The sequence below is a fragment of the Haliaeetus albicilla genome, chromosome 27 (genome assembly GCF_947461875.1).
Source record: "Haliaeetus albicilla chromosome 27, bHalAlb1.1, whole genome shotgun sequence".
In the NCBI taxonomy this organism is placed as follows: Eukaryota; Metazoa; Chordata; class Aves; order Accipitriformes; family Accipitridae; genus Haliaeetus; species Haliaeetus albicilla.
This window is the reverse complement of record NC_091509.1, coordinates 17,719,381-17,743,540: the sequence shown is the minus strand read 5'-3', so window position 1 is coordinate 17,743,540 and position 24,160 is coordinate 17,719,381. Positions and strand designations below refer to the sequence as shown.

The 24,160-nt window shown below is 43.1% G+C and overlaps 1 protein-coding gene and 1 long non-coding RNA gene across 7 annotated transcripts; one reads left to right on the top strand and one right to left on the bottom strand.

Annotated features, from left to right (window-relative positions):
- Positions 1 to 3,528: 3,528 nt before the first annotated feature.
- On the bottom strand, positions 3,529 to 8,890 carry LOC138682394 (uncharacterized). 2 transcript variants are annotated; one of them, XR_011322500.1, is made up of 4 exons: positions 8,628 to 8,890; positions 6,088 to 6,176; positions 5,542 to 5,722; positions 3,529 to 4,163 (listed from the first exon to the last, which is right to left on the bottom strand). It is a non-coding gene; the product is annotated as an uncharacterized lncRNA (long non-coding RNA). The 2 variants fall into 2 exon arrangements; XR_011322501.1 differs by lacking the exon at positions 8,628 to 8,890 and adding an exon at positions 6,485 to 8,502.
- Positions 8,891 to 10,169: 1,279 nt separating this feature from the next.
- MYOT (myotilin) lies at positions 10,170 to 24,027 on the top strand. 5 transcript variants are annotated; one of them, XM_069773089.1, is made up of 10 exons: positions 10,217 to 10,408; positions 12,144 to 12,746; positions 14,884 to 15,034; positions 17,459 to 17,560; positions 19,613 to 19,659; positions 20,238 to 20,370; positions 21,492 to 21,699; positions 22,176 to 22,341; positions 22,871 to 23,004; positions 23,432 to 24,027. In XM_069773089.1, exons 2-10 carry the CDS (start codon positions 12,310 to 12,312, stop codon positions 23,602 to 23,604), a joined length of 1,551 nt encoding a protein of 516 aa, XP_069629190.1. In that variant the 5' UTR covers positions 10,217 to 10,408; positions 12,144 to 12,309; the 3' UTR covers positions 23,605 to 24,027. The 5 variants fall into 5 exon arrangements, with proteins under 5 accessions (XP_069629191.1, XP_069629190.1, XP_009926675.1 ...); XM_009928373.2 differs by having other exon boundaries at positions 19,610 to 19,659; XM_069773090.1 differs by lacking the exon at positions 12,144 to 12,746 and having other exon boundaries at positions 10,170 to 10,408; positions 19,610 to 19,659.
- Positions 24,028 to 24,160: the final 133 nt, after the last annotated feature.

Genomic DNA, 24,160 nt, shown 5'->3' with positions numbered 1-24,160 from the left:
AGTTACTCTACCTACCATGTTATAAATAACATTTGTAAGTTTGTAAGTACCAAACAATACCATATGGAACCAGGAGCATCAAGCGTAGGATCCAGACCCTGAAGAAACACACATTTGTCTGACCTCAAGCAATGCTGGGGTGCAGAGAAACAACTGTAACCTTAAGGAGAGACTTCTTACCTACCAGACCACTCATATCTGGTTCCTAGCAGGCTGCAAGCACAAAGCAATACTGCCACAAAGGCAGTGGTTCAACAGGCGAGGAGCTCACAAGGGGACAGTTACAGCGGCCTTAGCAACTGATCACTAAACAAGAAACAACAGCTTTGTAACCATCTGCCAATACCTTAAGGAACTGTTTGCATGACCACAGACACATACAGGCACAAACATAGGACTTGGAAGTACATGGCAACATCAGCTACCAGACAATGTAGAATAAAGCTCTGAATTTGATGCCGCAGGTGCTAAGAATGGGAGAGGGTGAACAGCTGGCTTAATGGATGGGGAACGCAAATCCCAGGGCACCCTTTAGCAACTCAGGAGTACTGCATCACACCAAACAGAGCAGCAGAGGACATATATTGCTCCTACAGCCAGCAGGAAGTCAATTCAGTTACTTCCATGCCTTCTCCTTTTTTTTTTAACCAGGCTAAATTCCTTCCCCACAGCTGTAGCTCAAAGCAGACAGATGCAGGAGCGCTGTCTCCAGATCTCACACATGCTGCCGTCTCTCAGTCCAGATGTTGGCTCCAGAAGCAGAGCATATGACAACAGCACTGCTGCTGCTGCAAGTCGTTTGTCAAGACCAGCATTTTTACTTGATGCAGCTGGGCCCAGGAGAAGCAAGACTGTTAGCCTGCAGTACTCCACCAAGAAAAATCTCTCTTGCCATAGTAAAAGGGAAACAAAGATGAAATCTGTAAACCTTTTATTACCACCATGAGCTAATAAGCTATTGGTAACTACTTTTTTGTGTCAATCCAGTATGCTATAGTCCTTATGTGAGAAGGATCTGGCAGCTGGTTTATGAGGTACCATTTTCACTTCAGCTAAAGTAACAAGGGTTTCCTTTAGACTCTTCCATCCAAATGCAGAAAAACCCTAACTCCACCATGGAGCCAGGTTTCATGGGTGACTTGGGTCTTCTGCTAAGATTCATATCAATAACCTTGGTTAAATGTCTCCATGCTCTGGAGGTGACCGGAGCCTACTCTCAAATACTAAGGATGCTTCTATTTTCTCTGGCACATATCACTTGCTCTCCAACCAGCATATGCTCAGTTTACAAAATGGAGCCATCACTGTGTTGTAAGGAAAAGGAGATAGTTCTAAACACACACTGATTTATGTTTGTCTCTCCAGGTTCATAGGGTAAATCCAAAGGCTAAGCCTCCTTGCAAGTCTCAGCATCCTGGCAGGACCAGAGGAATGTCATAGTAAGTGCCAACATTGTTGGGTCAAGTGTACTCAGCCTCCTAAAGTCTCTGTCTCCATCCTGCCCTGTTTATTTTTCCCCCCATTCCTAGAAACAGTGGAAAGCCACCAGTGTTTTGCTGACCACTGGTTCCTCAGCCAATGAAGTCTCTAGCAGCCATTCAGTTCACCAGTTACACCACTTTAATTCAGCTGTTACCTATTGACCCTCATAGAGTAGGCTACACATTTCTAAAATTATTATTTATAGTATTCTAGAAATACTTTGCAAGGAACAGCTCAAGCTCATCTTCAGCAAGTGACTAAGAGGCAAGGGTCATCATGAATATGAAGATCTGGACCCTAAGCTCTGGAAAAGGGCTTTCTGGCTTGGAACATTTCCTAGCCAGAATTGCTAAGAATTGATGGAGCAGGTGACAGGGCTGGAAATGCTCAAGGGACTGCCACGCAGCTTAGTCATTTGTCAGCCTACCTTAAAGATTCACTTCAGAACAGGTAGTTGGTTTAGAGCACATACTTGGTCAAGAGCTGGGGAAGTCAGACTATCTAGAGACAGACTCACATCTTAACTGAGGCTGGGAGGGAAAGAGCTGATAACTTGAGTTATTTCAGAGAAAAGGCAGACTATAAAAAAGACTGGTGTCACAGCAAAACAAACCCAAGCACTTCAGTTGCACATTTATGTGCAAGACACATAGTTCAAAAGCTAAATGAGGTGGAAATGAGTGCACATGAACACTCCACCATGGAACAAGGACACATCTTGCACTGCAAATATTTGATCATCTTAAAACTGCCTTTCTTGCTGCATCAGAGACCTCATTGTAATCTCTGCATCAGCTGAGCTTTAAAGGAGAATATCAGGACAGAGTACCAAAGTTCCTGCTCATTTCTCTACATTCCGCCTCATTGTAGTTACCACATACACCACACAAGCCAAGAAGAGCTAGACCTGGAGTCAACTAAACCAGGTAGGGATCTCTGTAGAAGGGGACAATTACTGGCAAGCAACACTGATCTTTACATAGAGACTACAAGATGTGGGCAACTAATTAACTTACAGCTCTAAGACTAGCAACAGTTACTGGTTATCAGCTCCTCTTTCCACTAACTTGGTGTTCACAGTCCAGGGAGGCATTTCCTCTTGGAGCACTTGAATGGAGACTCTTCACAGGATATTTATTAGGCTGGCACATGAACAACAGATAAAACACTCTGATGTCTCCTTCTGTTTCAAAGTAAAATGCCAGCAACACAGCTGGGTTTCTGCATATGAGAAATTCAACCTATAGAAATCACTTTTCTTTGCTATATAGATGCAGAGTCCCTCAGCGAGCCTGACCGGGTCTGCCTACGGAAGCACACCTGTGTTTACAAAGGTAAAGAGCACACGTTGTCTGAATGACCTAGCTTGTTCTGCAACTACTAGCATTAGATCTTGAATCTTCTTGCTCCACCTGAAGGTATTTTGAGGCTGGAACGTTGGTTCATTGACAATTCAAAAAAGCCAGCATGCTTCATTAGTGATGCTATCAAACTAACATCTCAATTGGTAAACGACACAGACAGACAGAACCACTTACATGAATTCATCTCATTTATTTCCTACAAAGGAGGCTGAAGTGGAAACCTCTCATAGTAACCTCCCTTATTATGGTGTATCCACTGGAATAGATGTTTTTCCTGCATTTGTCTCTTTCTTTAAATGCATAAGCAAGCTAAAGCCTTTTAACAAGCACTGGTCTACAGGTGAAAAAACCTCCACTCACAACCCACTGCAAATGCATTTAGAATTAAATTAACTATTGTAAGTAAAACAAAAATATGAGCATGAGATCATCTTCTTCACTGAAGGGTGTACCATTCCATAATAATTACTTCAACAGGGAAATACTTATGTCAGCCATTTAACACCAATTTTTCCTCCTCCAGGGTCTACAAAACATAAGAGCTACGAAGGGTCAATTAGTGGTATTTGAATGTCGCATTCGCGCTACACCCACCTTACAGGTTCACTGGTACAGAGAATATGATCAGATAATAGATTCTGCCGATTTCCGAATACTACGAAAAAGTAGGTATTGCTATGTCTGATGTACAGTAATTTTATTGGGACAGTGATAAGACAGGAACAAGAACTGCTGTAAAAATTAGGAGATTGTACATGTTCATGGAGGCAGAGTTAAGTTTACAAGTATCAAATGACCTGAAGTCACAGACTGCCGTACAGAGCCTGTGCTTCCTCTGGCAACGCGTGAGCAGATCAGGCACGATGCGAGGAAATTCCTGTGCTGTTAGTTATTAATGAAAGTACTACTGAGCCATGGAGGCATTGTCACCATATATTATAACTACTGATCAACTCAGGAAAAAAAAAATTAAAATACAAGCACATTTTAAACAACTTATAATATTCTCAGGCATGAGGTCATAGCTCCAAGTGGGCCAAATTCACAGCAACTAACTCCAAAGTCAGTGGAACTCTTTCTGTATCATCTCAGTGAAGAGGTGTTTGCACCATCAGGTTCCCCAGCCAAACATGAGCTTCCCCTATCCGGATGGAATTCCTCTTGATGGACAGTAAGGGATATGGTCCCTTTGTAACCGGGGTGAGAACTGAGGTGGGAAAGGGAGTGAGGGCTGAAGGTTTTTCTTCCATTCTGGCATTATAACCATTTAATTTTTTTCTCTCTTATTTTGAGCAGAGGCTTGTTCATCAGCAGTTCCTGGTAAGTACACAGCACATTTTTTGTTAGACATCTCGTCGGTTAATTACCCCACACTTAGGTTTTCCTAGCTCATCCAAGATAAAACAGTAATGTTCAAAAGTTAACCAGAAGATAGCTTTCAGTGTCACGTTAAAAGCTTTCAAATTCTTAGTTTTGACACAAGCACCTGAAAGGCCCTGATTTTTTTCACAACACAAAGAAAAAGGTAATGTCCCTTTTACATTCAGTTAATGAAGAGTACCCTGTATATTAAGGGAAAACATACTAACTATTCTAACCTACAATCTTTTCTGGGGTAACTTGTGCAAAAGAAGACAGAATTTAGCAAAAAATTTGTGCCTTGTTTCATAAAGTCTCAGAAGAAAGAAAGTAAGTCACAGGAAGAAAGATTCTTCCTTCAACTTTGCTCCTTCTGAGTCCCTTGACTTTGTATGCCCTTTACATCACTTTTTCACACTTTATTGCTGCCAAGGCCCATTACTAAGTAGCAGTCCTTCTGCAAGGACCAATTCCCAATTCCTACAAGTTAACATTTGGCTTTTATGGTGCAACAGCATGCCTGAATTTGTTCTTTCAGAGGAAGTCTGCACCCTGGTTATTACAGAAGCTTTTCCAGAAGACTCTGGAATATTTAAATGTGTTGCTGAAAATGAATTTGGATCTGCGGCATCCAGTGCACGTCTCTCTGTTTCCCTAGGTAAGCACGTGGATTTCTGAGCTGAGCAACTAAGCACAAGAGAATTTGCTGCTGCTCAACATCAGGCAGAGTCGCAGATATTTGCCAAGCAGAAGCCAGATGCAAACACTTTTGTAGGCTCAAGAGAAGAGAAATGCCCCCAAAATGCAGTCTGCTTGGGTACCTCTCAAAGCTGGATACAAGTTGTTCTGTGTTTCTGCTTTTGGCCCCTCTTCTTCCTAGGTCAAGGATGACAAGGTGGAGATGATGTTCCCTCTCACAGAGGAGTCTCATCCCCGAGCTTCATCCCTTCAGGGATTCCAGCTTAGCCCAACACATTGGCTGTATCTATACCTTGTTTATTGTAACAGGACTTGTCTGGCTTGTGCTGAAAGCCATCTCCAAACAGAACAGCACCTTGCCTGTAAACCAAAGCTCACCAGCCCTGGTGAGAAGTCAGGTTTGGCTAATGCAGCTGTGCAGGTTTTGGTCGATGCAGAGGCCAGGCAGCTTGAACTCTCATCCACCTGCAGACATACCAGTTTCCCTTCCCCTGTTACTGCAGTATGCTGTACTGGTGAACCACCACTGCTTTCTACCTGACTTGTGGACAATTCTACTTCCAGGAGCAAAAGAGCTGGAAAGCTTTGCAGGTGCTGCCCACAGGCCAGCTGTGCAAGTCACTATGAAGAAACCCACCTTCCCTAGGAGCAGCCAAACAGGAGCCAAGGACCGAGATGCGGCTGGCCTGCCATCCTACGGCACAGAGACCCCAGGGCTGGGCAGTCAAGCGGAAGCCACGAACTTCGGCCAGATGAATTCCAAGAGCGAAGCTGAAGATTTTCATGGAGCTTATGAGAATTCACCTCAGGCTTCACCTCTGCGGTAAGACAAAGAGAAAAATCATATCCCTGCGTTAGTTTTATAGAATACTTAAGGGATGAACTTTCTAGTGACCCCAGCAATACAACTGCAAAGCTCCTGTGCCCCATACCCTAGGAGGGAAACATGCACATGCAGTAACCTGAGCCGTTTGCCTACATGACAATGGGAACGTGTAACACCAGCCCAGCTACAGAACACCACAGACTCGATTTGACAAAGAATGTAGCTAGCTAAAAGCTCAGGTTTAATAGCATTTTCAGAAGTGCCTATTTGTAAGTTACTTCAAAGCATCCCCCCAAATAATTAGCCTCTAGAAGACCTTTGGCTCCACAGCAGAGCATGAGGCAAAGATCACAGTACCTGGGAAATTTCAAGGTACAGTTCTGTTACCTCCACCTCCCTCTGTAGCCTTGGCCAAGTGGCATCACCCCATGTTTCTGTTTCCCATTCTGAAAGACAGCAATAAAACTCAAGATCCTTTAAGCACGGTGCAGATAATACCTGCAAAACACTCTGTGGAGGAAAAGTACTGAACCAGTGACCCACTGGATAGAATGAAAACTGTCCCACGCCACAGTAGGAACACTCCCTACTCAGGAGATGGAGATTTTCCCCCAAGAATAAAGTGTTCCATCTTATAACAAGACTCAATCCAATTTCTGTCCCAAGTGCAGCTCTCAAGTAGTTATGTACTTATTGAATTATTAGTTACCCTGGTTTAAATTGTTCCAGAGAAACAAAACTAGGTAGAACATACATCTCAGCAATTCCATCCCAGATTTTTGTAGTATTTCTCAGGTGTTTATAGGCACAACAGAGACCTCAAATGGTCACAGTTGAGAGATCCAAGCCCAGCATTACAGAAGAGTTTCCTCAGTCCTGCTTGTGAAGGCGAGAGCTATGAGGCAGAGGTGTGTCTCCTCTCTCAGCTGAATGCCAGCGTTGCATTGCAGTGATATTATTACATCGTGTGTAAATGGCTGTCCGTGACAGAAAGCACTCTCTGTGTTATTATTTTTGGATGTACTCAGCCACTTTAACTAAACTGGTTATTTTAACAATTCTGAACCCCCTCCTCCAAATTCACTACAGGAGAGATCATATTTCAATATAGATTTCTCCATGCACAGGAATTTTTTTTTCTAAATCACTGTGTAAAAATGGCTTTGCTTCAATAACCTGCAGATCGCAGGCTCTCAGTTTAGCTTCAAGCCCTTCCACGAAGTCCAGGCTTGCTCCAGGGAAATCAGCTGGGATCCTAAGCAGACCCCACTGCAGAATCGAAACCCTGGCTGAGGCTAACTTGTACGGACTTTAGGAAACTGCAGCACTGCAAAGCTGCTGAGGGCTTGCTTGCAGCCTGCGATGAAGCTGTGTGTGTGCTCGTTGCCTTCAAACATCGCAAGCCAAGCATGTGAATGCAGCACCATATTCAAGTCAATGAACGCTCTACTACCCCAGGTCCAAACACCTAGAAATAAGGCTGTTTGCTTGGGAGCATCTAACGCAGATCAACATTGCATTGCTTGTAATTTTTACCTGATGATTGTTTTAAACAAGGGCAAACTGTCTGCCGAGCAAAAATGAAAGCCTATTATAAAACCTCTGGCATAATTACCTCTTGGAAGGAATTGGGACAGTAGGACACATTTGCTAGCTGTCCTTTTAGAACAGGACTAGTTTTCCACCCTCTCTCCAGATTTCTCAAAGGCAGCAGGAAGCCTGTATTTTGGCATTTCTAACAAGCCATCTGTGGGGAAGCTCTTTTAGATGATACTTGCTGCTTAGGATGACTACTTGTAAAGTTTATTGCTTGCAGCAGTACCAGTGAGCTGTGGTTGCGTTTTTATTTTTAAAGTTCTGGTTAGTTTGAAATGCAGTATCTGATGTCCTGCGTGAAGGGATATAACATACCACCAAAATCAGCTATGTAATAGCTGTTAAAAATTCGGGTTATATAAAACATTAACTAGTGTATAGAGCTGCAGACTGCTTTCGATTGACAACAATGCTGAACCAGATTTTGGAATGTATTTACACATCTCAAAATACAGAGAGAAAACCATTAAAATTTCTAGATATATACATCTATGAGCATTTAAATATCTTTAAAGCCCACAGTCCTATTGGCATGTGCTTTGAAACATCATTATGAATGGGACCCAACATTGTAAATGTTGCCGTTACCTCAAACTAAGCAATCATCTCTAATGACTAGCTGTACAATAACTGTCTTGTTAGACAGATTTAGCCATATAACTCTCTCATGTAGCAGATGTGGTTGCAACTGTATTACCAAAGACAAAAAGAAATACCAACAAAGACAGTGATGACAGAACAAAGCTATTACTGGGAATAACTACAAAATGAATGAAGTCTTTGTGCTCATACTTCTCCAAATTATTGCTTAGCAACAGCCACTCCACAAAAGCTAGAAAATCCAATTCTGGAAGACTGTCACTACCAGCTACTCCTTTCTGAGCCCTTTATATCTGCATCTTACAGTGTCCTTCTCAATAGCCTTAAAAAAGCAGAACAAAATCTATACTGATTATATAATTTATGAAAGGAACTTAATCCAAGCAAAAGAAGAGGCTTCCGGCACTAAGGATACTACCAGGTCTTGTAGGTAGCTTTTAAGACTCCTTAATAAATAAGCAAAAGATTATTAACTTTTTTCCTAGATATTTTTTGCTGTATGACTCAAGCAACTAGGAGAACCCGATCAGACGCAATGGGTCACCATTCATAGAAAGTAAACTGAAGCAGTACAGAAAAGCTGGTTTCTAACACCTCGCAGTGCTGGTCAGAGTACTATTAAGTTACCCTAGCACAGGCTATGAGATTTATTCCTCTGCCTTTATCAGTTCAGCTTCTAGTTCTTTCAATTTTTTTCCTACCTTCCAGATCTCAGGTTTTGCTGTTCCTTCTCTTTCCCACAAGTCGTCCTAATTGTGTCCAGCCTTTTAAGTGCATAAAGCTGTCCTTAAATTGATGCCTTGCAGCCAACTTTAGTTCTGAAACAAGCATATTGCACCCTCATTGAAGTGGATGGGAAGCCAGGGAGCCTGTCTGAGCACAGAGTCTGACCTTTAACATGCTCACAGCTTCCTACAGGGCAAATGATCATGCTACAGTTACCTTTTTTTAAGTGCCTAACTCTCTGTGCAAACTACAGACTCCTTTTTTTTTTTTTTTTTTAAAACTTAAAAAAGCAAATAACCTCTCCAACAATTGGGGACACACTTCCTCTCTTAATCACTTTCATCAGGAGGAATTTAAATAAATTAGCACTCAATTAACACCTGCTATGTAGATTTACTACACAAACGATGGGCTGATTTTTAAATGCAAACACTAAATGTGGATTAACTCTGGAAGATCGCTGTGCTGAAAGACTCACCGGTGCAGTGCAGGGAGAGAAAACCACATGCAGCCGAGCTGTGGTACTTACGGGGTTGGGGTTTTTTTAAACAATAGCGTGCACGTTAGGCAAGAATTGCCAAGGTATATATAATTAAGATACTTAAAACACTATAATGTTAATTTACCATGTAATTAGGCATTGAAGCCCTTGATTAAAGGGATACAAATCATCTAATCTGCCAGCAGGATCTGTTGCTGTTCTGGTGAAAACCCCACAGTCGCATCTTTTAGTCCAGGTAAACACCTGTAGTAGTACACACAAACAGCAAAATATCGAATAATATTTTACCACCGAGCAGATTTTATTTGTGTTACTCGGTGGATGACCCTTCAGACACATCCACGAGCACTGCCACTGCCCTCGATGACGCTCGGCACCAGAGCGGAGGGGGGTTAAGGCCGGGGGTGCCCACGGAGGGCTCGCTCGGTGTGCTGCTGGGATTTAAACCCCGTTTACGTCTGGCTTTCAAGGATGTGTTGCCTTCAAGTACACAGCCTTAAGAGCAGGAACAGAGCGTTAACGCTACAGAGGCAATTAGCCACAGCCAACGAATTAAAAAAAAAGGAATTTCATCGGGATAACAAAGTAGGATTTAGCATCGCAGCAGTCCTTCCTCGCTGCTCCCTGTTACGGGAAAAAAAGGAAAAAAAAGAGGAAAAAAAAAAGAAAAAAAAAAAGAAAAACCCAAGAAACCCAGGTCTTCTGTTCAATAGCTGTCGACTTCTTCAATTCTTCCCCTTCTCCTGCTGAACACACCCGGGAGCGGGGGAGGCGGGCGAGAGCGCTGACCCTCAGCCGCTTCACCCCGGGGTGGGGAGAGCCGGGGCCGGACCCGGCCGGAGCGGCGGGTCGGGGAAACCGGGGGGGGGCGGCTCCGGGAGCCGAGCGCCCGGAGCCGAGCCCCCGGCGGCGGGGTCAGCTCCTCCCGAGGGCCGGTCCGGGCAGCCGCGCAGGGCAGGTTGTACCGCTGCCCACGCCGGTGATTTGCTGACCGCGGGCACCTGCCCAAAAACCCAGGCTCCGGCCCTTAAATGAGGTGTCCCCGGGAGGCCGGGGGCTGGTTGGAGACTCTTATTCTGACAGCGGTGCGGGCAGGAGGACAGGCAGGGCCCGCCGTGTCATCTGCTGGCAGCACATTAAAGCCTCTGGTCTTATAACGCTACGCAGAGGGCTACTATGACAGTCCGGGTCAGTGAATGACGGTCCCTTCCCAAAATACGGGTTAGAGCCCAGGTGACAACTCCTAGGCTGTAGGTAAGGTGCTGCGTTTGGTTTTTTTGTTCCACGTCACTTTTTACTTCGAAGCCGGTTAGGGAGCTGTCATGGGAAATGGCAAGGCGCTGGGTAAATGCGGAGATGAGAATGTACCTTGAAGGTGTCAAAGGTAATGTGGGAGGCAACAAAGGGGGAAAAAAAATTGTTTTTTTAAGAAGCAAAGTGTCTCTATTATTATACTTACTGTTTTAATCTTGTAAAGTCAAAAGTCTGTTTAGATATTTTTTCCCCACCCATATCAAGGTGGAATGATTTGAGGAAAAAGTAACTTATCCGTTGCTGTGACATGTGAATCTGTGCATCGTATCTTGTTTAAGTGCAGTGTTCTAGAAAGCAAAGTAAATGCTGGCTTCCGTACACAGCCTGTAGGTAAAATGAATGAATCTGTACACAGGCAGCGATATAAAAATGGTATAAAAACAAGATTCAGTGAGTTTTCTGCAGCAGTGAATGAGAACACAGCATGGACATGCTCCAAAAATGTGAGCCAGCTTCAAATTCCAAGAGCATGACAAGGGGAAAGTTGGGGAATTTTTACTAGAAAACCTCTGTTTACATACAGTTAACTTACAATCAATATTGATAGTTACCTTTAGGAAATGAAAGCTTTGAATCTTTAAAACGAGAGCGATGTCTTCAGTTGATCTCCCCCCATGGGAATTTATGACCTCGTAGAGCCCTTCTTTGGGCTCTCCGATGAGAGGAATACAATATACTGTGTATATATAGCAGCGAAACAGCTGATCTCAGTGGGGCAAGATTACAATTTTTTCCAGCACATGTAACTGTGTGGATTTATATTCTCATTTTTTATTAGTAGCTTTATGTTTATTTGGGAGAAGGGGGTATTTATTTATCCTGGAGCTGAAGTTGTTTGTCAGTTTTAACAAACTTGCTCAGTTCATGCTAATGAAACTTTCCTGGTTTTTGAGTTGATGGAAAGCCCGAGTTTAGATATCAAAGACCTGCAAAATAAATGCAGGACCTCTGAGCAGCTTGGCTTGCCCTACTTTATCCTGCAGCTATGTCATTCTGGCACTTATTAGCCCTAGCAGCAAATCTCGGGAAACAACTTCAAATGGAGAAGCACAGTCCTTGGCATTCCAATCCCAAATCTGAATTGGATATAAAAAACTCTGAATTCAAAAACCATTAGAGAAGAAATCAGGATAGTTGGTTTCAAAAGTTTAGTTTTAGGCTTAAAAGAAAGTGGAACCTGTTTCATGCTTCCCTATGGTGTAAGGAATTTCTCTGCACAAACAGCCAATTCTCTGAGTAACAATACATTTAGTGTTTCGACAGGGCACAAAACTGCAGGATCCAGAGATATTTAGTTAAGATGATATATAGCAAATTACCTTGCTTAGCAGTACTATCTTCGGTTATCTGTAGCCTTATGCAGGTGGCAGGTCATCTCAATAAACCAATTGCTATTTTTTCTAGAATTTACTGGGCTCTTGCAGATAAGATAGCTGTGGTGAGCACTGCACCTGAGTTGGATAGAGTGCGTGACTTGTTATTGTAATCCAAAATGTTCATACAGTTCTGGAACAGTTCTAAACAATCCTAAATCTCTTTATTTTAAGCTCAAGCTTTAACTGTCAGTTGCCTGAACTTCATACTCTTTGGATTGCTAATGACTGCTCACGAGACAGTATTTTTGTGATTCAAATGGTGATGTACAATTTATTTTATCTGTATTGTCTTCCTTAAGGGAAAATCCACACCAAGAAAGCCTCTATTCTGCAAGGCAAGGGTTCCATTCTATCCCGGAGCCCAGCCAAGAAAGTTTTTGTGGCCTACCACCTAGTTTTTACCAGCCACCTATCCAAAGCCAATTATCACCAACAAAAACCCAGGACAGCCGTGAAACCTCTCCTATGAGTGTCCCTAATTTCCCATCCGTTTCCTCTATGTGCCAACCAACCATGTTTAACTACGAACGTCCAAAACACTTTATCCAGTCTAAGAATGTGTGTCAAGGGCAACAGCAGCCTCCTGGACCTGCAGCCTCTACAGAGTCAAGCAGACAAATCAAACAGTCCTCCATCCTAATACAGCCTCGTAACCCAAGTGGGCAGAAATTCTCCTCCTCGTCATCACTGAGCTCTTCAATCACGCTCTCCTCGCCTTCCTGTAGTGCCCCTAAGGAATCCACATATCCTGTCACACCTGCATCTGCGCAGTCTCCTGCTAGCTCATCATCTGGGCAACGGCTTATATCCATGCCTAACCAACCCCCCGCAGCATTCCTGTGCTCAGTGCTACCCTCGCAGCCCGACTATAATAGCCAAACTCCTTCTCCTATGGAACCTCAGTAAGTACATACAGGCTTCTAACCTCCCCTTGCTTTCCTCTGGCCTGGCCTCTCCCATGCACTGACCATCCCAAATCCAACCATCCGGTGAAACACCAGCTCAGCTGAAGCCAATGGTACTACTCCCATTGACTTCTGATGTTCGAGGCAGAACTCTGCATGAATCGGGTTAGGAGGCTGAGCACCTGCCCTTGGTGTCCATGGGGGAGAGGTGGGTATCCACCTGGAATTAAACTGCACAGTAGTCATGTCACGGGCTGCTCTGCAGGTTTTCTGGAGTCAGTCTGAACAATTTAGTTTGATCTGATGGAAATCTCTTATTTAAGTAAGGGTATTTGGAACAGAAGATGGGTACCCATCTCAAATGAATTTCTCTCAAAAAACATGGCTTATGAACAGGGAGGCAGGGGGGAAGGCAGTAGTATTTCCCACATATAAACAACTTCAAGATTCCTAGTGAGCCTCAGCAGTATTTTCAGGTTCCGCATCATGATGGGACTCTACGTTCACCTACAATACAGTTTTCATTAATCATATGCGCTAACAGAAAGGCAGCCACTTGAAAATTTTACCCCTTCAGACCAAAGACTAAATTCTTTCCTGAATATGTATTATATCATTTTGCCTTTGGGCTGCAATCCAAATATCTCCCAAGGTCAGTGAGATCTCAAAGGGAGCTGGGTCTTGCCTTCTCACCAACTTGTATTCCTGCCAATATTAGCTTGAGGTCCTGGGGAAAGTCAGTGTAGAATATGCAACAAACACTCAACCGAGGATATTAGAAAGGTGATAGGGGCAGAGGGTCCTGCTGGCTTGGATATAAATTCAGGTTTAAACGTCAGTTTGTATTCAGGAAAGCTAAATGTTTCTGGGTTTTGTTTGAATCACAGCACTGTGGGAAGCGGAAAGGTAAGACAGAGTGGGCTAGCTGGGGTACTCAGGAGTGTTTCTTAAAAGTACTGCAGGAGTGTGTGTGTGTATTAGGTATGCAACTGGAGTAACGGCTGTATTTTGTGTATGTAGTGTGGGGTTGTTTGTTTTCATAGCAAAGGGCTTTGGTGCCTCATTATGCTTTTCATATAAGCTGCTCTTATATGCAACATCCTGTGAGTTGAGGAATTATTTTCCTAATCATGCTACAAATGGGGACATGAGACATATTAATCTGTTGGGCAAATTATTAAAGTTTTTAAGTTATAATTTGGGCAAGTTATTAAGTCCAAGCAGTGCTGGGAATACGTACCAGAATTATAACCCTTCTACCCTATTCTAATCAGCAGAACAAATTCCCAAGCGATAGGAGGAAGAGGATTTTGAATAGAAATAATTGCTGAACACAACTGCAGCACACAAGGCCCTGCTGCATATAACGAACCGGGTTAGATCCTGTCGGCACACAGTGCTGTGACCTCTAGTAGACCTTCGCAATCCATTTTGAGAGATGCTTCTCTTTTCCTAGCACCCTTCCAAATCAAGTCTACTATCTAACTCCAAGATTTGAGAGTGTCTCTTGACTATGGATTACAGGATCAGGCTACGTGGGGGCTTGCAGCAAGGGCTCCTAAAGACCCAGCCTAGCTTGGGGTAAGCTTGGCTATTGAACATTTGGACAGAACCGCTATATTGAAGTAACTTTCTGGGGCCAAGAAGAGGACAACTAATAAGCTATTTGTTCATACCTAATCAACTAGTCTGTGACCTTGCTGTAGATTTGCAGCACCCAGGGCCTTTTTAACAATTGAAAATGTAAAGGAATGCAGTTTTTGAGGGAGAACTTGCTCCTGGACAGACTCACATTGCTCAATGGAGTTAGTGGCTCCCTCAAAACACTGCTAGCCTTGCTGCACATATCTAAGTCAGGACAGGGGCCACTGCAGGATGTAGGAATGCTGAACAGTGACCCATCTCAAACTGCTGTGAGTGTTGTGGCAGGACCTAGGCTAGACCATGATGCTTCCCCTTAAGTTTTTGGTAATTATGCCACCTAGCCTATCTATCTCCCAAATGCTTTACAGGTTCATTTGAACCACAGTTTCTAGGTAGCAGGGTCACATCCTTGTGTGTATTCTATGAAGCTGTAGCAAACAGTCAAGCAGGCCTACAGGAATAACTTTGTTTTCTCTTCCTGCATGAGTAGTTACTCACAACCAATGTATAACAAACAAGCTAGCATCAACTCTATGCAGAAGACATCAGACCAAGAAATTCGAGGAACAAAAGAGGCCCTCATTCAGGACTTGGAAAAGAAACTCCGATGCAAAGACAACCTTCTTCAGAATGGCAACCAGGTAAGGGAAACCTGCTGATAAAGAACCAGTTTGCTCTGACTCTCGGTAGTACAAGCAAGGATGCAGAGACTAGTTCTAGTGCCCCCGAGGCTGAAGCCTCCAAACTGAGCTGAAAGCAGAAGGAAATGCAGGAGCAACACTGCCTAAACACCTTTACTCAACAGATCCCAGCAAGAGTTCTTTGAGCCTTTTATGACCAGAATACTCTTTCAATGTGAGGTGGTTGCATTTTTCCATTAGAAATGTAAAAAACCATCACTTCCAACAGTGACTCCATTTTTAAATATGGCTTAGGTCTGGTGTAAAAGTTGTGGTTCTGAAAGATTGACTTCCAGCCTCATTTCCCAACATCCTCTTCACAGTTATTTTTGCTATTAGAATGCAAATAGCTGTACTGGTGGGCCAGGTTCAGCTCAGCTCTGAGAAGGCCCTTCCCAGTAGAGGAGCAGCACATGGCTATTGCGTGATGAAAGCTGGCCTGAATGCGTGGCAAGAGAGATGGTTGCTGTAAGTCTGTCTGTAGGCATCTCCTGTGACTTCAGTAAGGGATGCACTTGTTGACTTCTGAAAGCCATCTGATGCAGCAAGATGGCTTTGAGCTGCTATCACCTTCCCTCTTACCCTTGGCCAGCACACACCATTCAAGCTGTCTTTGAATTTGTGCAATCAAATTAATAAGGTTAGGGTCGGGAGAAAGGTAGATGTTTAGAGCCGCGGCACAAACTTGAACTCTCTGCTGGGGATCCTGCTGAACATCACATCCACAGACAACTACAAACCCAGGGAGAATATCTCAGTTCTCCAGACATGATTGCACCCTGGCTTTCAATGTTGGGGTTAATAAACCACCCCAAGTCATTAGAAACTTGGAGAAGTGGGAATATTTGAAAGCTTATTCTAGAGACCACCACCACGTGTGATAAATCTCTTTGATTTCTTTTTATATGAACAACAACAAATCAGGGAAATTACATGAGCTTTTATCATAAAGTCTGTCTCCTATACGAAGGTCTCTCAGTCTCAGTACCTACTTATTGTTCTGCAAAGGGACAAAATGCAATCCCCTTTACCAAAAAATCCAAATCTGGGAGAAAAATTTGCTTACCAATAGAGAAGCACATTACAGCAAGCTAGAGCGAGCAGGTCTCTAATGTGGGAACCTTCCTGCTGGCTGGAGGCAGACTAGTAAAAGCCCAGTGTTTACAGTTTCCATTTTCTTTCCTCTGACATAGAAAGAGTTTTTCCATTACCTTCAGTGGGAACAGGTTTGTGTCATATATATATATAATTTTAAATATTGAAGGAAAAAAAAAAATATTAGGTCAAATCTGACTTAACGTGTCCCTAACAGGAATGTCCTATCTGCTGTAAGAAAGCTTGCCATTGCAAGCCAGCTTTTCTTCCCATAGGAAGCCAGGCTAAAAATAAGGCTTATGCAATCACCACTCTGTGTCCTCCTCCCCTTGTCCTCCAACAATGTCTGAACCAACTGGCCAATCTCAGCCACACTTGATACAGCCGTAACAACCTCAGGGATATTAAGCTCTCACAGGTTTTGCAAAAGGTGTCTCTTCTAAAGAAAAGTCCCACAAGCCTCCCCAAACCCTTATCTGCCCAGGAGTAGCCACATACATGTCCCATACAGAGTAGAAATTCAGTCAGAAATTATCCTCGCATCACAGAATCCAAACCCAAGGTAAACTTTGTGGGAAGTGAAGTGTCAGGTGTTCTGGTGCTCAGGGGACTAATGTACTCTTCTAAAGTAACCCAACTGACAGAATTTGAATTTAACTCTGCTCATATTCATCCCTGTGTGCTGCATCCACACTGTAGGAACTTACTGTTACATGACTGAAATGCATTTTTGCCTCAAGACAGCACACAGCATTTCATATGGTGGCTGTTGCGCTGGCATAAACTTCACTTGTGCTTTCAGGGGTAGTGGTGCTCCTCTCTGGCTGTCTCTGCTTCTCGTGTAGCTCTTGCTTTTTTGGGAGTAGGGGATGCTAGCATCCATCATGCCTCTAGCTCCTGAAGTAAATCCACAGCTGAATGACTTGGGAAGTTTTCCCAGTGCTAACAGAAAGGTACCCTGGGACTTACTCTGGCTTCTGAGATAATGCCATCAGTTACCCATAAATAATCCCAGTGGAGAAAGAGGAGGAGTAGAAGGCCACAGATGGCATTAGAGAGGCTTTGATGAACAGGCAGTTTAATCTTTTATGCATTTCAGTGCTGTATATATTGAGGCTGACTTCAGTAGGCATCAGACTGCAAACCCTCTGGAACAGAGGTGGTGTTTCTATTCAGCCGCTGCTTTCATTGACAACACCCTGAATTTGTGGCATATTAATGTACTCTTACAAGCTGATCTGAAATAGTAAATGGACTTCTGACTAGAATTCCTCTCTGCTCTGCTTTAAGCGATTAACTTATGAAGAAAGAATGGCTCGCAGGCTGCTTGGACCAGTAAATGCTGCATCTGTGTTGGAAGCACAAAGTGAAGACGACATGCAGAATGCACAGGTAAATGGGGACCTGTCTCTGGAAGAATTATTTCCTGGTGATTATGCTGTGACCTGCTTGTACCTGGATAGGGCAGACAGAGGGGGTTTATTTGGTACCAGTGCAGGGAAGAGGAAGGAAGGGGACAGCTCTCCCTGGCAGAGCTCTGTATAGTATGCGTTTGGGGTTTTTTTCGGGGGGTAGTGGCAGAGGGGGGGAATTTAAGCACCATACCCTTGCTGGGCCTGATCTGTAGGAATGACCTCTCCAGGGAGGAATTACAACAGCTGCTGCACAGCACGTTACACCCCGCCTGTGACAGGCGGGGAGCAGCACAGTGAGGGATACAGGTACCCAATCTAATGGTCCAAGTTCAGACTTGGCCAGGACAGCACAATTTACACCTGTCACTGTTTGGAATAAGTGACATTGACTACATGAGGTCAGGGCCTTGGGGTGGGATTGGTTGGTTTTAGCCCTTCCAGGGACCTGCAATCATTAAGAGAAGGCAAAGCAGTTATTTTAGCAGCCCACATGCTGTTAGACAAGAATCTATTACTACTGGCATTTTCAAAAGCATTTTACTTGGAGACTTGCATCATTCATTGGTTATTCAGGCCAGTTAAAAGCTCTCTTTGGCACTTGTGTGATCAAATTTAGTGGAAATGTCTGTGATGTGGCACTGGGTACCTGTGCAGTCAAAGAAAACATCCCTCCTGCTGCATGCATGCAGAGAACCAGCAGGCTGGCATACACCTTCCAAAGTGCTGTTAGCAAAACTCTTCAATGCAAGACACACTTAAGATCACAGCAAGGGAGGAATACATAATTTGAGCTACTTCTCCCCAACAATCACCTGACAACAGCAGGCAAGAAGGGAATATTATGGATGTCAGAGAGCAAGGGAAGCCTCATCTTCTGCACAGAACAAGGAAACATTCAGTCAAAACAGGATGACTGACAGCTTTTCAGGGTGTGTGAAATGCTGCATAAAAAGGAGTATTGGAAGGAAAGAGTGGCTTATATTTGGGAGATCTTATTCCCATTGTTCAGTCTGATTTTTAAATACTGTAGTCACCGATTCATTCAGCCTCCTGATTCCTTAGGAACTTAACTACACAGTCCATATAACAGAGCATTAGAATTATCAGCAACTTCATCACTACAGCATCATTTCACAAGACAAGTAATAATTGCACAGAACTTGTGTAAATGTGCAGATACAAGCAATTGCCTTTGGCCTCAGCATTGAGCTCAGTCCGGCAAAACCCTCATTCATGTAATGCTTCCCCTGAACTGAAGACTAGTTCTGTCCTTGAAGTTTAAACCCAGGCTTAAATGTTCTACAGGACTGGGCTACAGAGCATAGAACCAAGCATTGTAATGGCTCAGTGCGAACACCCCAGAAATTTCCATGCAGTTTTTTCCTCTATCTGTCTCCATTGCTAAAATGAGTCACTGGTAATAAACTCTGCTTGAATTTTCCAAACATCCAAGTTCCTAGCAGGAATCAATCCTGGTACTTTAGCAGATTCACTCATGTGATTGTAGAGTTGTCAGTCAGCTTAGTTGGTGCTGTGATCTAGAAAGAAAAATATTTTCCAGCTCAGCATGTGTCCATTGCTATTGGTACCATATTTAAGTGGGCACAATACAGTGCTCTTGCCAGCGATTCCACTTCTATTCCTGCTATAGGGAAGGACACTCTGTACTTAGCTCTCATTTTAGATACTGCCAGTAGCCCTACTCCTGTCTAACAAAGGTTATTGGCTGGCCAAAAGCCTTGTGTGCCAAACACAACTGCTGCACCTATCACCTGTGCAGAGTGATGAGAAGTTGTGCCATTCTATTAATAGTACTTGTTACTGTCATGGCAAAGCCTAGGGTGAAAACAGAGTGTATGAGCTCCTGATGCAAGTTCCTTTACCTCTTGTCCCAAGGGGTATTCCGTTCTGAAGTATTCAGTTTGCTTTTAAGCAGCAGTCAGTATATGAACTTAAAATGGCTTCTTGTTCAGTTTATAGATACAACTTTCTAAGTTAACTCACCTCTCCTCTTTCTCTTTTCAAGCAGCAGAATGCAGAAAACATCAGGCTGCAGGTTCCTACAGCACATGTAAGGTAATGCATAAACTTGTGCTGTGCTACTCTTCAAGACCTTATTTCAAATGTTTCTAGACAATGTTAGTTTTACTTCGCTACTTATCACTTTTTCTGAAGTAGTAATTACTAAATTCATTCACTTCCTTTCAACAAAAATGTTACCACTTGTGGATGGTTAATGATGCCTATGATCTTAATCCAGTCAATTCTAAGCATAACGCTAGAGGTTTAAAGACTCCATGTACCTAGCGCAAATATGCTTCATATTCTAGAAGATTAATCTCTAGTCAAAGAAGGTCCAACAATGTAAATGATGAAACATAGCATTATGAAACACAGCCTACATTGCTCTTGTAAATTCTTTTGGATATTAGGCCAAAGATGAAGGTTTCATATGTTATGCTTCTGTGTTGAATTGAACAACTTGAGCAAGATAAGTGGTTGATCAAAAGTCATGCCTTACAGCTGAAAACCAAACCAGAACCATAATGTTGGATTCCTAAACGTGTTGAGGGACTCTAGCTGCCATCGGTGCTTCAATGTCATTTGTGCTGTGGTAACTTTTACACAATTAACTGTTTCTGTCCACTTTTTAGGAGCAGACCGTCATCAAGAGGAGATGAACGTGGACATGACTCAATCCAGGAAAAGTTTTTTCAGCCACGTTTTACACAAGTGCCTGAAGACGTAATTATTGAGGAGGGGCGATTCTGCAGGCTCGACTTCAAAGTAATACCAGCCTTTCACTTTCAGTTCCATTAGCTCTGTGGGATGCATAGCATGAAGAACGGTCTCTGAGCTGCAGTGCCCTTGCACTTTAATAAGCCAGAGCACTAATGGCAGATGGTGCAGGGTCCCTCCAGGCAATGTAAACCAAAAAATAGGAGATGGCTAAATGTTTTCACATTTTCCTTTGGAAAATGTAAATGGAATTAACCATATTCTTATGCAGCTAAAGCTAAATAGTGGTAAATATGGACCACCACAGAACACCTTCTAGACGTCATTGGGAAGAATTAATATTAAGGCTCTCCTGAAAAAAGGCATTTTGGGAGGGAACCTTGTGCTTTGCACTGGGACTCCACTGACTTCAGTGGACACATGCTGGACACGTGTCCAGCAAGGCCTGTTTAGGACTAGCCTGCCTTTAAAGAGTCTTCACTGAGATAACTGTGCCCTTGCTGGAGCAGACAATCTGGCAAGGAAATACCCTAATTACAAACAAACCAAGCATCAGAATGGCCTGAAACTGAACAGCAATTGTACCAACCCTAGGGTAAGAAAGAACCTAGGTCTTCCACACATGCAACTTCACTGCAAAGGGTGTTTGCTGATAGTTGTTTGGCTTGGTTTTTCCTAATCACTTCCAATCTCTTCCGTTAAGTAAACTCTTGCCAGACTTGGGCATGACCTTTAGCCATTTTGCTGCAAATCACTTAACTTCTGAATGTCATGGACAACCTGGAGCATGTCTGCAGGACAGTTTATTTACATACATTATCAAAACAGTATGGATGCTGACAGTGCTAGCTGTGGGATTAAAAGGGTGAGTTCCCCCCTCTCTGTGAACCCACAATGAGTACCTCTGGCCTAATCAAAACTACCTTACAAGATGGGAACAACAGGGGGTTGCAGGAACAGCATCTACTGTCTTGTAGCTAAAGCTCATCTTTCCACGGCACTTCAAGAGCCTTCCTCTCTGTACAGCACCACATTAATATTCAAAACTAGGCAAGACTGTAAAATTTTGCAGTAGGATCATGACTCGACCATCTATCAGCATCAAACTCCCTATAGCTTTTATTATCTTCAAGCTGTTTAACTCTTCACTGCTTTCCTGTCCTTCACAGGTTAGCGGGCTGCCGACTCCAGATGTGATGTGGTATCAGAATGGAAGGATGGTTCATCAAGATCAGTTCCATAAAATGATAGTGTCAGAAAAGGGATTCCACTCCTTTATTTTTGAAGCAGTCAAATCATCTGATGCAGGCACATATGAATGTGTAGCTGTCAACCGTGCAGGAGAAGCGTCTTTTGCAGTAAAAGTGGAAGTAATTGGTAAGAGTGAGCGCACTGATAATTACCTGGCCACACATGGAATATCTCAGTAATCTAATGCCTTCCTCTGTGTGTTTGGGATGTAAAACAACCAAGAAGCAGAGGTAGATGTCCAGATATTCAGGCTGAAACGATAACAAACACCTTACCTTTTCCAAGACTATTTTAAGACATACATCTGGGATGCTGTATTTCTTCAAAGCACTTCTAGCAGGATATTAAGATGTAGTGGGATGTCCAGAATTTGGGAGTTATTAATCTCCCAGAATTGATAACATATGTTGATTGACTCTCCTCCTAAAGTGGACTGTGTCTACTACACCCTTACGCTCATGGGAATTGTCTGTAGGCTAAGGACTTGCAGTAAGGAACATGTGCCCTGCTGAATTTAGCATCCTAAAAATCTTGAAAAACAAGCCTGATATTAGCGTTCAATACTTACAGTAACTCCTCCTTATCTTTCCTCTTTAATTTAGCAAAAGAACATCACACGCCTCCAACTTTCATCTTCAAGCCACAGAGCAAAAAGGTTTTTGAAGGAGATACGGCCAGACTCGAATGCCAGATCTCTGCTATCCCAACACCCCGGATTTACTGGAAAAGAAACAACGAAATGGTACAATATAATACAGACCGAATAAGGTATCCTACTAATGAGTTGGTCATTCGTGTGTTAGAAAAAAATAACCAGTATTTGTTAAGTCAACTTTGAATCAGCTGGTTTCTAAAAGCAGCACACTGGAAAGTTAGATCTGCCCCTTGTTTATGACACACAGTGAACAGGCCCATGTGCTGGACAGGCACGATCCTCAGAGTCTTGTTTTGAGGGCACAGAGAGAAAACTGTGACCAGGTGCCACTCCAAATTGTAGCAGCAGTTACAAGGCCCATGTTGAAGCACGGCTTTAGGACAGAAACATGCAATGCATTCATCATGCTCTGAGGTTATGGGGCTACAGAAGGGCCTCAATGCCTCCTGAATGGTATCATGACGTGAATCACTGGTGGCTTGTAACACAAATGCAGTGTTTATGTCTAAACAGTTTGCAGCACTGTGCAAGAATTGTTCTAGGGCTTTCTCAGCTCCTTAGCATGTAAACTGACTCTCTGATCTCAATGTCTTCTCTCCTTCCCCCTTCAAGCACTTACACATAAACACCTTCATTTTTCAGCTTGTTACATGACAATACTGGAAGGATTTGCCTCCTGATTCATAATGCAAGCAAGAAAGATGCTGGTTGGTATACCGTATCTGCTGTTAATGGAGCAGGTGTGGCCACATGCCATGCCAGGCTGGAGGTTGCAAGTAAGTACCACATCACAGTGCCACAACCACAACTGAAACTGCCACTGGTGCTTGTATTCAGAACAGATGCTCAAGATTAACCTAATGAAGCTTAGACTGCTGGGAAGATTTCTTTCCAGAGATACTGATCTAGACAAAAAGTAACTATCCCAGGAAAAACTCTTTTGTTTAGTACCAAGACATTGTAATGTGTCCTTTGCACATTGTCTACATCTGCTATCTGCGCTGTTTAAAGACTACAATTTGATACCAAGAAGGAGGGTGAATATAAATCTCTGCTGTCTGAGATAGGGGCTTGTCTGTTAAATTCTTCCTAAGGGTTTGCTGGTTTATGCTGCAGATAAAAGTAATTGGGTTGCTCTACCATGGGTCTTTCCACAGTCTGGGAAGATGCTGAAAGAGGTTTTTTTTTTTTCCTCTCTTCCAGCACATGTGAACAAGCCAATTCCAGCGCCAAAGCAGTTACGGGTTCGACCAACTTTCAGCAAGTATTTGGCACTTAATGGAAGAGGACTGGACGTGAAACAAGCTTTCTCACCAGAAGGAGAGTTTCAGCGTTTGGCTGAGCAGTCTGGACTGTATGAAAGTGATGAACTTTAACTGGAAATGAAGAGGAAAACTCATACCTATAAGAGACAATTACAACATAGATGCAGTTAACTGGTGATTGCTCTAATTAGCAAAATACCTATCTACATATTTTTACTTTGACTCTTGCACATTCAGCTGTTCCCATTTTACCTTGTTAGATTTTATTTATATGGTTTGGTGACTATAACCATTTACTGAGTATTGTATTTTAACTATAAAGCCTAAGAAAGCAGGCTAATTAGTTTTCACATGCGTGGGTGGTTTTAGTTCCACCTGTGCTTGGTTACATGCTAAAGTAGATTGGTTTGTACTGCTTCTCTAATATCACTCTTGATAATATCAGAAGTCTGTACTGTCTGAATACTAAAACCAAATAGACTAGAGTGTTTTTATGACAATAAATTAGAGACAAATAAAACTTTAAGTAACCAACATCAGCTGTGACTCTTCCTTGATCTGTTAAAACCAGCTTATGGACGTCTGGCATTGGCTGCAGCCTGGCAAAGACGGATTCTTACCCTACTAAGTCTGCCCCGGGCCCCTCCCCTGTCTGCTCCCCCCATCA